Source organism: Parus major, chromosome 2, assembly GCF_001522545.3.
Source record: "Parus major isolate Abel chromosome 2, Parus_major1.1, whole genome shotgun sequence".
Classification (NCBI taxonomy): domain Eukaryota; kingdom Metazoa; phylum Chordata; class Aves; order Passeriformes; family Paridae; genus Parus; species Parus major.
Window position 1 is genome coordinate 66,093,421 of NC_031769.1, and position 13,984 is coordinate 66,107,404.

Here is a 13,984-nt window from a genome sequence, read left to right on the forward strand (position 1 = left end):
ATGAAACTGAACTAAGATAGTAGTTCAATTATTTTCTTCAGGAGTGAGATGTAGCTTCAATTAACTCCACATGGTTAAACAGGTCAATAGAAACTGAGGGGAAAAAGAGAATATGCTATACTTACAAGAAAATAGGAAGTAAAGAACACTGGGAAGAATACAGGGAGATGCTAAAACAGATAAAGAACGGGTATTAGAAATGCAAAGTAAAACTCTGAAGTTCTCATAGCTACAGATGCTAAACACAAATAATTTTTCCAGTGGTAAAGAAAAAAAGAGAGAGAAGAATTAGATCAAAATAAAAAGTAAAATGTAGTGTAAGCTACAAAGTCAATTAAAATACTAGTGGTGAAACCAGCATGCCATAAGAAACCAGAAAAATATTTATAATGGGTATGAATATAATGAACGTATAACAAATGACAGACTAAAAGGACTGACCATGGTAAGACTGCTGACTGACAATTAAAAAAGAGATTCAAGCAAATGTGATAGTCTATATGGGATATGTATCATAAGTGAAATACCTCCATGACTTGCTCGCTTAAAGACTAGCAAATTTGGAAGGTACCTTGGGTAATAAAATTTGTAGTGAGGTAGCTTCAGATATAAGAAGAAACACTTTTTTAAAAAGGCAGCCTTAAACCTCTTCAGTTTATTTCTGTTTATAAACAGGACTGCTCTCGAAGTCAAGTTTCAAAAGTGTCCTTCCACTTAAAACCTACTGGAGATCCAAAGCAATACTCAGGAGAGCCATACTGGGTACCGTAGAGAAATTCCATCCTTTTACAAGAGGTCACTCATTACTTGGAAAATATTTTACCAATATTTTGCAGTTTCATACCATTACAAATTTAGAATCAGAAGCTCCCCTATCATGTATCTTACATGTAAATTTCAGGATTTAAAAATAATAACCAGCAGCAACCTTATTTTGCTCAGCATCAAAACTGTATACGCAGAATTATTCTAAATTCCGTCAAGTTGGAAATACATTTAAAACTAAAAGTTCTTTATCCAAAATTAATTATGCTTCCTAAAAATCCTAAAATGTACAGATGCTCAGAAGTGGAAATTTGTAGCAACAAAGATTTCAGGGTTATTGTACAAGGATGTTCTGTGGACATTCTGCCACTGGCAGTTTGATATACAGAGTTATAAGAAACACTGCATCTCCATTTGGTCTCAGAATATGTCACCACATCACTAATGTGCTGCCTAAGATTAACAGTTAACTAGAACAAAAGTTATTGCTTATAGTTTTTTGTTTAGTTCTTATCTATACATCAACATATTTGTGTTTTACAAACATAAACACCTTGTCTTTTCTTAGTTACAATAGTTGATGACTTTTCCATGCCAGCTACATCATAAAAGATACCACACCATTAGATATTTCCTCCTACAGCTCAGTTAAAATGCTACCAATCCCAAAGTATTTTTAAGTTATTATTTTGAATCATCACAATTAATAAAAATGTTGCAGTAGGATCGTCCTTTTCATTATTTTTTAAACAAAATTATAAACTTACTGAAATTTCTAGAGGAATTAATGTGAGGTTTGTTTTTCAAAGAGGGATTACTCCCCTCCGGACCCCACCTCTCTCCCCATAACATCAGGTAAGAAACTACAAGCAAGAAGCAGCATGATCATACCCATCCTCACATCAGACCAACACTGCAAATTGAGTAACCAAGTTCATTCCCCCTACAAGGAGGAAGTCTGCTGCATGTACATCCTCAGGCTTGATTGCTCTTGCCACAGACTGGCACTTTGTTTAGTTGGAAAATTCAGGAAGATCACTCCTTCCATAAGCCTCAGCATACTCCTGTGACCTGGGCAAGCAGCATATACTGAATTCTTTGAGGTACTTAAATATCAATCTAGTTTACATAATATCAAAATTGAAATTTGTTTCCTTTCACTGCTGTTTCTTCCTTGTATAGTCTGCCACATCACAAACAAGTCACTCATAGCAGGTATTTCTGCCTAACCCAGACACAAAGCAGCTGGGTTCCTTAATACTATCCCTCCATCCATTGATGCATCTGCTGAATCATTTCAGAGTTCAACCAAATTCCAGTTTAAAACTATCACCTGTACTTTTACCGCCTTTGTTTTTCCCTTTCCCAGTCTCGAGTAAGACCAATGGAATCCTGAACCAAATTTACAAAAAAAATTAAATACAGTTCAACAACCACTGAGTATCTGGGCAAAAGTATTAGTGCTTTCCTTCTCTAGGCTCATTATTCAGACAGAAATATCAACTTTGGTCTAAGTGTCAAGAAATGAGTAATAAATTGACATAAACAAATGAAGACATGCCAAAACCCCCACAAAACCTGACAAAAATAATGTAGCAGCAGGAACAAGCCAACCATTTCTGTGGAGTGCACTGGGTTAATGTTCAGCCTGATCAGTTCCCATGTGCTGCCACAAACTAGGAACTCATCTGGAAGAGGTAGGGGGAAAGAGGACAGGCAGGATAACAGAGTAACGTGAAAAGCACCATGTCTAAAGATAACAACACATTCTTGTCCAGTTTAATGGCTAGCAAATAACAATGTTTTAAAAACCGCTTCCTGCTGTGAATCTATCTTCTAATATTTCAGTTTCATGGCTATAAAATACACTGAGATTGGGAACTACTTTCGCAAACACAACATGACTTGTACTTTAGACCACATCTGTGGACTAGTTTATTTTCACCGCAGAAAATAGCCTGAGATGTATACTCCTTAAACTCTCCCAAAAAATCATGAGGAAAAACATTTGCAGGTATCTGTAAGAGAAATACAGTGCCATTTCATTGCTGCTATCAATTTGTAGCTTATCAATGCTTAGGTAGAGAAAAAAAAAGAATGAGAAAAGTCCCAGAAAGAAAATGCAAACAGGATGTCCTGCTGAGGCACAAGGTACAGGGGGAGGTGGGAGGTAAAGCCGTGAATCTGCTGAGGCTGCCACAGCCTGCAGTGGGATGAAGCACGAACAGGGACAGTCAGAGAAGTGTGACTATTCATCACCTCCTCTTCACAAGCAGGGACTTCCCTGCCTGCTAGGTCCAGGCAGCAAGAGTTTTGACTACAATAAATGCAAGCGCAGATTACAAAGGAGACAAAAAGGACTAAAATTCAAGCTGAGGCTTCACAAATCTGTCTAACAAATGCTCCAGTAAGCCCCCAGAAAATGTTGTTAGAGAGCGCCCTGACATCTCTGAGAATTATATTAGAGCAATATGTACTCAAAAAGCCGATTTGGGATTATTTAGTTGCCAACTTTGTCAGTCTTCTGAAGGACACAGAAAACAGTGCAAATAATAGAGACTCTAAAGCTGTTAGGAAATGTTTTATTCCTAAACCAATGACTACAGTAAATAGTAGATTTCACTGCAAAACACATTCCTTTCACATACCGTAACACATTGCCCATGCAGATGTGATACTTACCAACATAGCTTAATAATGAACTTGGCAGTGCTTGTTTAAGATAACTTAAAGCCCTTTCCAACCCAAATGATTCTATGATTACTAGTCCATCAAACAATTTTGTTTCCAGAGACAGACTGGAGACTGGTGGCTCCCTCACAATTGCTTCTCCCCAAAATAAGTCTTTCACTGTGTGTACTAGGCAGGAAGCAAAGCCTTTCCCTTCCTTTTAGGATGGTTCAAGTTCAAATTTTCCCCTTCTTTTTCATCTAGCTTATATATGTTCCCTGTGAAATATGAAAACCCAGTATGATGATCATGAAGTAGGAATTTATCAAATGCAGAAGTGGGAAAATAATGGATTTTGGCTCAAAGGTTAAACTGGAAACACAACAAACCTAAACAGGTGGTTCTTTTGTTTTGAGATGTACTCCTGTGTAAAAATACTGCTTCAAAACAGGGTCAGATGTGTATTTAATAAACTGCAGTAATTTGTAAATAGAATTCCATGCTTGCCCGCTCAAAGCTTTACTTCTGCTGCAATTTCTATCATTAAAGGAATGTTGCCTGTATCCATTCACAAAGATCATAATTTTAGCATTTACTACTGGAGTTACTGTAGTAGTTTTAATTCTTTTGGTGTATGAATACGAATCCATAGCCTCCATGTTACTTGTAGCAAAAATAAATAAGAAACAATACAATTTGCAAACATCAATGTAGCGATTAATTCACTGTATTCTCCTCAAGGAAGATTAAAATTGAAGCAGAAGAAACCCAACACTATATCCTACATTTAAAATTGATCCTAACTTTAGTCCCACATGTGCATAACTGAAAGACAGAAATTATTTAATTGAAAATATGTTTTCTTTATGTGGTAAAGGGAAATCAATGGCTTGAATGTAGGCCTGTGCTATTTCTAAATCACCCTTTGAAAGGGTCTGTCAGTGATTTCGCTCTGCTTTGGTAATTTAAAAAAAACTACGTGTCAGTGGTCACAAAGCAACTGGAAACAACGACGTATAACAATTATTTTCCTTCAAAATACACCCCCTCTCCTGGTAGCATTCCACTACAAAAGCCAAAGCATTTGTCCCACATAGGCTCTCTAGTGAGCTAGCACTGATGGCCCTGTACAGTCATACTACACAACAAAGCAAAGAAGCACGACTCATAAGAAAATAAAGTAAGTACTGTTATTGTACTGTAGCTAAAATAACGTACATCCACTGCTGTGTGTTGCAATCCACATTACTATATTCTATTATATGCCTTATAATGCCCTGATATAATCAAACATTTCAACAAGTAAACTTAAGTCAAACACTGAAAACAAAAATTCCCCCCATTTTGTAGTTCTCACAGACAACAAAACGTTCTACAGCAACACAAGCATCTCCAGAGACATGCACATTTATTCTCAATGAAAAATGTGCTTATAAAACTTTTCCACTACATCCTTCATCAGCTAGAGTTATCAACACTTTTGATGTCCTGAGGGCATCTACAAAAGCAGATAGCATCCAGATTCCATCACATTGCCTAAACCATTTTCTGTTCCACCAGATGACCCTTAGAGAAAATGTACCTCCATTTTGCAGTTCCTTGCTTTTATTCCTGCACAGACACAACAGTTTCTGTACATTGGCACATTCTGTAACCCCAGAGCTACAGGTGTTTCTCAGTGACCCTGATGGATTCCTCTGCATTTGAAAACAGTTTGATTGAATAAACAATGGCATCTGCAGAGCAGTCTGGGGAGAAGGAGCATGGATTAGATGACAAAGGTCTTTTCCAATCCTATTTCTTAGTATTCTGTGATGTGTATGTGATCACACCGTGTAACACTTCTGCCATTTTTTCCCAGCTACCTAAAGACAGTTGCCTTTCAACAAGCTGAAATACAAAGACAAGGTACCTGGACCCATGGTGTCAGTTGCAGGTTAGCAAACTGTGGACAGTGACAATTGGATTCTCAGCTAATTGCTGCTTTCAGTCGTCATGGGGAGAGCTCTGCCTGTGTCCTTGAATCAACCCTGGAGGGAAAGAATCCTCTTCTGTGGAGAGGCCTGAATACTTGTCTGAGAAGCCACAACCACAGCTCCAATATATGTATCTGCACCTCTGACAAAGCTTAGGGTCTCAGGCTATGTAAGGCGTTTGTAAAAATGTTCCAATGGGTTTCAGTCTCCACTCTGAAATGATTATTTCTGCCATGATCTCAATGCTATAAAAATTACTCTTGGTTTACACATTATTTGCAAAATACTTCCAAATCAGAAGACTGGATCTATGACTGGGTAGAAGAAATGATAGGCTTCTAACAGTTTCAAAATAATGATGAGAAAGATAGCCTGGGGTAAGAGGAAACTTCCAGAAGATCAGATTAAAAATGACAATTCCATTTTTCTTCAAGGGTAAGGAACAAGAACAGCCATTCATCAGGGGAAACTGCTAATCTCCTTAGTTTCAGCACAACCAAAATACTTTCTAAATTAAATATGGGTGATGTTATTGGATAAACTTTGTGCAGTACCTTTTGGACTGCCCAAGGGAATTTATGGCTAACTCTACGAATCATTCTCCGAGATGATCTTCTGCTATGCTTGGTGTTAAACTAGAATTTGGCAGGGTTACAGACAGAAAAGTAAAGCCAGTCTGATTCCACTAATATATTGGCATTTGAGTGTGGACCATGATGCTGGGGAGTCCGGACTCTCTGATAAATCAAAAGCAAGAGTGGACATAGACAGTTCAATGGTGCTGTGCTTCCCTGGCTTACTTAATTTAGTGAGGCGGAATGACAACAGTTAATTTTTGAGGGTATTTTCCCCCATTTTTTTTACTTACAGTGGTTCTGCATCTGCCTGTTTTGTCCAGCGCTGCCCAGTGTTACTAGCTACTCATGAATGTTGGAAGTTAACTGATATACAAAGCATATGGGGGAGGAGGTTAGGGGAAATTAGTTTTCCATGAGTCTCAGCCAAAACAGAGCCAGTTCTCTGTTGAGAGGCCTTCAGGTTCCTCCTTTATCCCTGCACTATTGACAAGGAATACTTTGTCAGGGAAACATCCTCATGAGCCACAAGAGTGTTCAGTAGCTGAACAAGAGTTGCAGGAGGGTGTTCCAGGCTGGCAGTGCTTCTGTCCCTCTGCCAGATCACAGCTGCTGTCCCAGGCTGGAAGGCAGCAGATGATGGGCTCCCAGCAGACAGGCATGGAAAGGTCACTGCAAGGGCACAGAGACACCCCTGTACAGTGAAGCACAGGGTCATATTAGAGAAAGATAAAAAAGGCTGATGAAACCAATCAAGGAGGAAGGAGGTGTACGGGGAAGGAGCTGAAGCAGAAAGAGCACTTAGCTGTCTGCCAGCAGAGGTAGCCACAGCTGGCTGCAATTTGGTAAGCAGCCTCTTCCCCTCCTGGTCTGCCCAGAGAGAGCCTCACCTGCCCCAGGTCCAGCCATCCCATAGCAAAAGGAGCTGGTTACAAAACTCAGTCACTTCAAAGCCAAACAGAATCAACCCACAAAACAAACAAACAAACAGTATTTTTTAAGGACATCTATTTCAATGCCACAGAGATCTGTTTGCTGAAAAGGAGACTGCTTCCTCTGCTGTTAGCATCATGTTAGTAGGAAACATCTGCAGGCATCATTACATTCATTTCCAAGCCAGACTGTGCTCTGTGTAGGCGATCTTCAGGCAACGTAATGGATAAAAAACGAAGAGGGTTTTGCTGAGTGTGCACACATCCAAATATTTTTAGAAAGACTTAAAAGGTGGCCAAGTCTGAATGGATTATAAATGATAATGATAGCAAAATCACATCTCTGAGACATGAGACAAAGCTCTGTTAAATTACAAATCATTGCACAAAGGCTTCTGAGGAGCAGATTATCAGTCCCACTGCCTCTGACAACTGATATTCAAAGATATTCAAAGCAAACTGCAGAACAACACATGACATTCTCAGGACATGGGATTTCCTCAACATCCCATACATTTCTATCATATAATTCCCTCTGACGCAAGCCCAATACTCACTGCAGAACTTTTTGCTATTGACATTTTCCTTTCCTTTATTCTCTAGTAATTTAAATTTGGATAGTAGGTAAAGAGCCTGAGGGTTTTGCGCCTCCTCTTCTTAAAGACTAAAATCTCAAGCCAATAAAGTTTCATCGCTTTCACAAAGTTTAAATACTTCAAGTAAGATGGCTAAAAACAAATCCAGCCCCAAAAACATGACATATAGCAGTGACTCCCTGTTACACTTTCCATGAAAAACTAACCATCAGTCATTGCATTGAAAGTTCACCTGTGTGAACAAAGACACAGAAAGATCTTTGTAAACCTTTTTTGTTGTTGTTTTAAAAATTCCTCCCTGGAAAACATGTTCCTTCATCTACAATACTAAGAGATGTTAATTTGCAGTGAAAAGTGTTCCTTCTCATCTGCTTAGCAGAGCTGCATTTATGATTCAAAAAAAATCAATGATCGCTAAATTCAATTTCTGTAGAGCTTTTTTTTGCCAGTGTAATTGATTCTTTTTTTACTATGTGGATTTTAGTATTAAACTTGATTAAAGTAATTTAACATTGTCTCACTTAATTTACACTTATAACCTATATTTCAAAAATAGCCCTTGTTATCTCTTAGTAAAGACTCATTTCTTGGTTAACTTAACAATGTGACCACTTAAAGATGCATTTTCTTTCACAAAATATGACATGACAAAGTACATATTCATAAGTATTACTGCAAAACAGCAGAAAGTGGCATATAATCAAATGTAAACAATCAGAAGCACAGAAACATTTTTCAGTATATATATGTTCATTCCAAACTTGATATATTTTCAAAATTAATCATTCAAATTGAGTATTCATATCTTTATTGAAAGTTCCAAGTACTGAAGTTTCCTAAATAAAACAAAACATTTAGACAGTAGTCCATGAGCATATATATGAAATTTAGAGCAAAAAAGGCCAGTGCAACTTGAAACGCTTGCCAGACCATAACCTCAAGAGAGGGTAAGAATAGCAACATTATAGCGGCACCAAAGTTTGGAAAGTCCTAACCACTACAGCACTGAAGGATAGAACATTACTTCTGAGGTGCTTGTAACAACTGCAATAAAATGAATGTAACAGAATCCTGGGAATTTCAGGCAAACACATGGTAAACAGGCAAACTCTGGTAAAATAGAGTGTTTGTCTACAGAATTCCTTTGGTTTGTAACAATGTACAATGTTTTGAGAGAAAGATACACACACAAAGAAAATAAATACCCTCTAAACTTTAAAGTATTTGTGTTTTAGCTGTTCATCTGTTTCACAATTTAAAATGTCTAACAATGGTTGCAAGAGCAAAAAAACAAATACAGACCAACCACAAATACTGACAACATCCTACAGAAACCTAAATGCTTTAAAGAGAGAATCAAGACAACACAAAGAACATTTCTGTAGAACTTCACAACAAAATTGACTGGCAGAAAAAGGGAGCTGTGGAACAGCAAGCATCAGATGAAGCAGAGTGTCTTCTGCTCAAGAAACTTAAGCAGGTTTGAGGGAATAAGCTTTCAAAGTAGAAGGTAGTTTTTTACAGAAATCTGCATGCCATGAAGCCTGCAGCGCTCTTATATAGCGTTCCTTGCTGTCTTACAGATTTTTACTGCTTAAATCCTCTCAAGTAATCTGGAAATCAAAGAGTAACATTCTCTGCAGGTTTCATTTCTATCCCACTACCATTCCTTATGCCTTTTCACCTCACAGAAAGTGAAGAACTGTTACACAGTAAGGGCCAAAAACATGGACTGAAAACAAAAGAAAACAAAAAAACCCAACAAACCACCTACTAGTATCAAAACCTAAACCCATGCTATGTGAATTGCATTGAAAAGCTATAACAAGAGGGCAAAAAAAGTGAAGATAATATACAGAGAAATAAAAAGTATACATCTGAACTTAGTTCTGAGGTATCATACGAAATTTTTTTTTTGTTTGGGTAGCAACAAGCATGGAATGGTGTCATAGGATTTGCCTCTACTGTAAAAGAATAAACTCACTTTGAAGGAAGAAAGAGATAGAGGTGTTCCTAAAGCCCCCTAAAACACATGTCTGTCATCACAAGTAAAATTCAACGTTTTATTTAAAACACAAAATAGAGCTTTGAAGAAATATTAGCTCTTTAATGGAGAGATCAGAATATGACGAATTATCTGCATGACTATAAAGCAATTAACTATCAGATGTATGCAACTATAATTATAAGAAAAATCACACATGCCAGTGACCTTAATGAAAATTCATACTGGAAATGAGCAAAGAATCTCTGTAAGAAAGAACATACCCATATGTTCCAAACCATAAGATAGTACTCCTTCAGTATCCCGTAGCCTATGTCCTTGGCATTTGCTTATTTTAAGCCCAAAATTGAAACCTCAGGAATGCTACAATTAATTACCCCTTACAGCAGATTACTGGAAGAAGTTTATAAAATCGTTATGTTTACAATCTGTAAGGTAAACGAGATGGCCTCTACCTCCCAGCTGGAGCCATCTATTTTATTTATATTATGTACTGAAACAAGGCTCAGAAAAGTAATTTCAGAAGTGTAATGGGGAAGCATTGATGAAATGCTCTCAAAAAATAGTGGACAAAATCTTTTTCTCCTTTTTGAAACAATTTTAGTTTTGTAAGTCACAAATCATTCAGTGATTTGCTATTGAGCCTTTCTCCCACCAGACTGAGTTTTTCAATAATCACCTGAGAAAAATCATGAGAAGGCTAAAAGAAACAGAAGAGGCAGCAAATGCCCATTTCCATGAATTAAATTACTCTTCATAGCATATTAACTGTCTTCATGAAACACAGGGATTTAGATCAGCCAGATACTTTTATAGCACTTAAAACCAACCTAAAGAGCTTTCTTAATGACTTCATGTTGATCTTAGATCCTTGGCATGACCAGACAGCAGAATAGCTGAGAAGGAGGGATTTTCTATATACTTAACAGACACAGACTTAGGATATGTTACTATCCTAACTTTTAGTAACATGCCAAAAAAACAAACAAACAAAACAAAACACCACCACTCAACCAAATAATAAAATACCTCACCCTATTTATCAAATTAGTCTTAGATTTACAGTAGAGATATGGTGAGATTATTCCCTCTTAGATTTACTCATGTTATTAATTCAGAGCAGCAGACTCAGTCAATGAAACTTGAATTCTCCCCAAATTAGGCAAAAAAAACCTCCAACATTTGATTCCAGTAAATTTTCTGGGCAAAAGCCTATTATACTGACAACAAAAACCAAACAGTGCTGATTAAACCCTATTTTGTTTAACTAAGATATAATAACACACATCTCTCCTTATTATTTGTTCACAGAATCATTACATTTGGGAGGAACCTCTGGAGACCGATTCCAACCCCCTGCCAAGGCAGGGTGACCTAGAGCAGGTGACACAGGAATGCATCTAGGTGGGTTTGGAATGTCTCCAGAGAGGGAGACTACACAACTTCCCCAAGCAGCCTGTTCCAGTGCTCTGCCACCCTTAATTTAAAGAAGTTCTTCCTCACATTGAGGTGGAACTTCTTGTGTTTTAGTTTATGGCTATCACTGAGTCTGGCACCATCCTGTTGACACCTACCCACTTTTGAGATATTTATATGCATTACTGAGATCTCTCAGTCTTCCTTTCTCCAGACTAAACAAGCTCAGCTCCTGCGGTCTGTCCTCATAAAAGATGCACTAGACCCCAAATCATCTTTGTGGTCCTCCACTGAACCCCCTCCAGCAGTTCCTTGTCCTTCTTGTTCTGAGGAGCCTAGAAATGGACACAGCGCTCCAGATGCAGCCTCACCAGGGCTGAGCAGAGGGGGATGATCAATCATCTCCCTTTTCCTGCTGGCCACTCTCTTCCTCATGCACCCCAGGGTAACACTGGCCCTCCTGGCCACAGGGACACACTGCTGGCTCATGGTCAACTTCTCACTCACCAAGACTTGGCGTTCTTCTCTACAGAGCTGCTCTCTAGGTGGTGAGCCCCCAGCCCACGCTGGCACTTGGGATTGTTCCTCCCCAGGTGCAGGAGCCTGCAGTTACCCTTGTTGAACCTTATTAGGTTCCTCCCTGCCCAACTCTCCATCCTATCAAGGTCCTGCTGAATGGCAGAAGAGCCTTCAGGTGTGCCAGCCCTCCTCCCAGTTTTGTCAGGAAAGTTACTGAGGGTACATTCCACCCCTTCATTCGGGTCATTCACAAACAAGTTGGGTATGACTGCAGTCAGTACTGCTCCCTGGGGAACACCACTGACTACAGGCCTCCTACTGGTTTCTGGCCATATTATTACCCCTAGACCACAGAAGCTATCAATCAGCTTGGATATATAGCCATCAGTAGCCATCCTGTTCCTTGAATTTACAAGGCAGAAGTCTCTGAAGCAGTCATTCCAGAACTGGGCATCAGTTTCTGGAATTTTAAGGGGCAGGTAATATTAGACAAAGTGAATGTTAGACACAGGTTCATTTTCCATGTCATCTCAAACATGTTTCTAACTGGTATGTGTACACATCACCACAGATTGCACTATCAAATAAATATACAAATATTTCACATTAGAAAATCCACATTTAAGAATTCTATCATACCACTTCCCTCTCAGGTGCACTAGAAGGAAGCTACCCCACTACAGTTTTCTAACAAACTGCAGTAGTTAAGATTTGCCACTGACAAAAGAAAAAGCAAACCTGCAATTGCATACTACCACAACAGCCCTAAATTAAGGATTTTTGGTCAGCTTGTAAATGAAGACAATTTTCTCATTTGCACAGTTAGCCAGGATACCTTTTCTGTCACTGTCCAGTGTCAAAAATATCACTGTGCACTCCAAATCTTCCAGACTACTCCCTCTTAGGAAGTATATTGCTCTTGAGTGCATTTTGCCTCTTTATTCTAGCAAACTGCTACCTCTTAAAGAACTATAAAGATCCTTGTAAATATCCCATGATAGCCCATAAACTGCAGACTGTATTTAAATGTTGAGACATGCATTTTTAATTGTGAAACTCTTGCACAAGCACTTGAAATTAGGTGGTCTTTACTGGTATCTTGGAAAGAAAATATAAAGGACAAAAACTACCAATGCTTTTATTAAACACAGAGAATTTTCCTTTAAATGTAACAATTAAGCATTCTACTCCATTTCAGTGGTGACCCTGTGAAGTTCGTTCTTTAAAAGACTGAGGTCATATTTACCTTGCAAACAAGAAAAACCCAACGCAGGCTATATTTGTCAACTTTCTAGAATATGTTTAAGACCAGAGAGAGTCAAAAGTTTTCAGTAAAGTCTCAGGTAATGCTTCACTGATTATGATATTAAATAGGTTAAAAAAAATAATTTTAACAGTCTTAAAGTGAAAAGTATGCACGGCACAAACACAAGTGGGTTTTTAGAATACACACGCTGTTTCTTTAAGCCTGAGACAGGAAGCCAGAGCCCGGACAGGAAAAGTTCTTAGCAGAATTCACTTTACTGAAGCTCTGCCAGTTTATAATTAGTGACCTCACTCACTACGATTTGTTTTTTCTTTTAAAATCTTAACCAGGCGTTTGTTTGACCAAAACCATTTTCCATAATTCTGTACAGCTAGCAAATAAAATGAAACTAGAAGATGACCTTTTCATATGATGTCAAGGTAGAAGTGATAAAATGAGTGTGGAAAGTAATTATTTCAATACATATTCTAGTGTTATATATATCTGTGAGATATTCTGAGAATTTTTATTTCCCCTCACCCTCTGAATAACAGCCTTAATATAAATGAGCTGAGGTGCAGTAACAAGACTACTGGTTCACATATCTAGAGCACAAGTGATCTATAAATCATTTACTTTTGCATGGAAAAGGATTAAAATAATAATGGCACCATTTTAAAAGACAGGATGAAGATCACTGGGAAATACGTGGGAACAGAAAGGATTGTCACTGTGGAATGAGCAGGAACAAGCACAGAACTCAGATTATTCAAACGTAGTGGATAATTTTTTGGCAAGTCAGGAGATAAAAATGAAACAAAGTGCAACTGATTCAGCAATGTCAACTACTAAAACTGCAGGTCACTGCAATAGAAGAGTCAGTACACTACAAACACTGGGAATTGTACGTATAGAGAAAAAAATCTGTAAAAGTAAGAAAGAAGTGAATTTACTGCATGCTGCAAATATCTGCAAACAACATCACCTGACCAGACTGAGCAAGCAATGCATAGCAAAGACAGTTACAGATCTTGGGCTGCTGATCTTTAAAACTGGAGTTATCTTTAAAATCTGATAGGCAAAACATTTAGAATTCTCAACTGATGCAGGAAAAGCACAAACTTCAATTTAAACTTGATCAAAATTTGAGGCATGCATAAATTAAAGCAGCCCAAGGTTGCCCTTGATAGTGGGATGGACTAAGCTCATGTAGGGCTGTTCAGGGGGCTGCCATCACCCAGAGGTCATGCAAAGGGAGGGGAGAGTGGGTCACAACTTCCAAAT

The 13,984-nt window shown here is 38.2% G+C and overlaps 1 protein-coding gene across 2 annotated transcripts in view; it reads right to left on the reverse strand.

Moving 5' to 3' along the window:
• CDYL (chromodomain Y like) overlaps positions 1-13,984 on the reverse strand; it is a 106,128-nt gene that overhangs the window by 22,726 nt on the left and 69,418 nt on the right. Inside the window, exon 3 of one of the 2 annotated variants that reach the window (XM_015619038.2) lies at positions 126-170. The exons of the other annotated variant lie outside the window; for it this stretch is intronic. Within the exon in view, the coding sequence (XP_015474524.1) occupies positions 126-170 (45 nt within the window). The remainder of the gene's footprint in view (positions 1-125; positions 171-13,984) is intronic. 2 annotated transcript variants of the gene reach the window in all.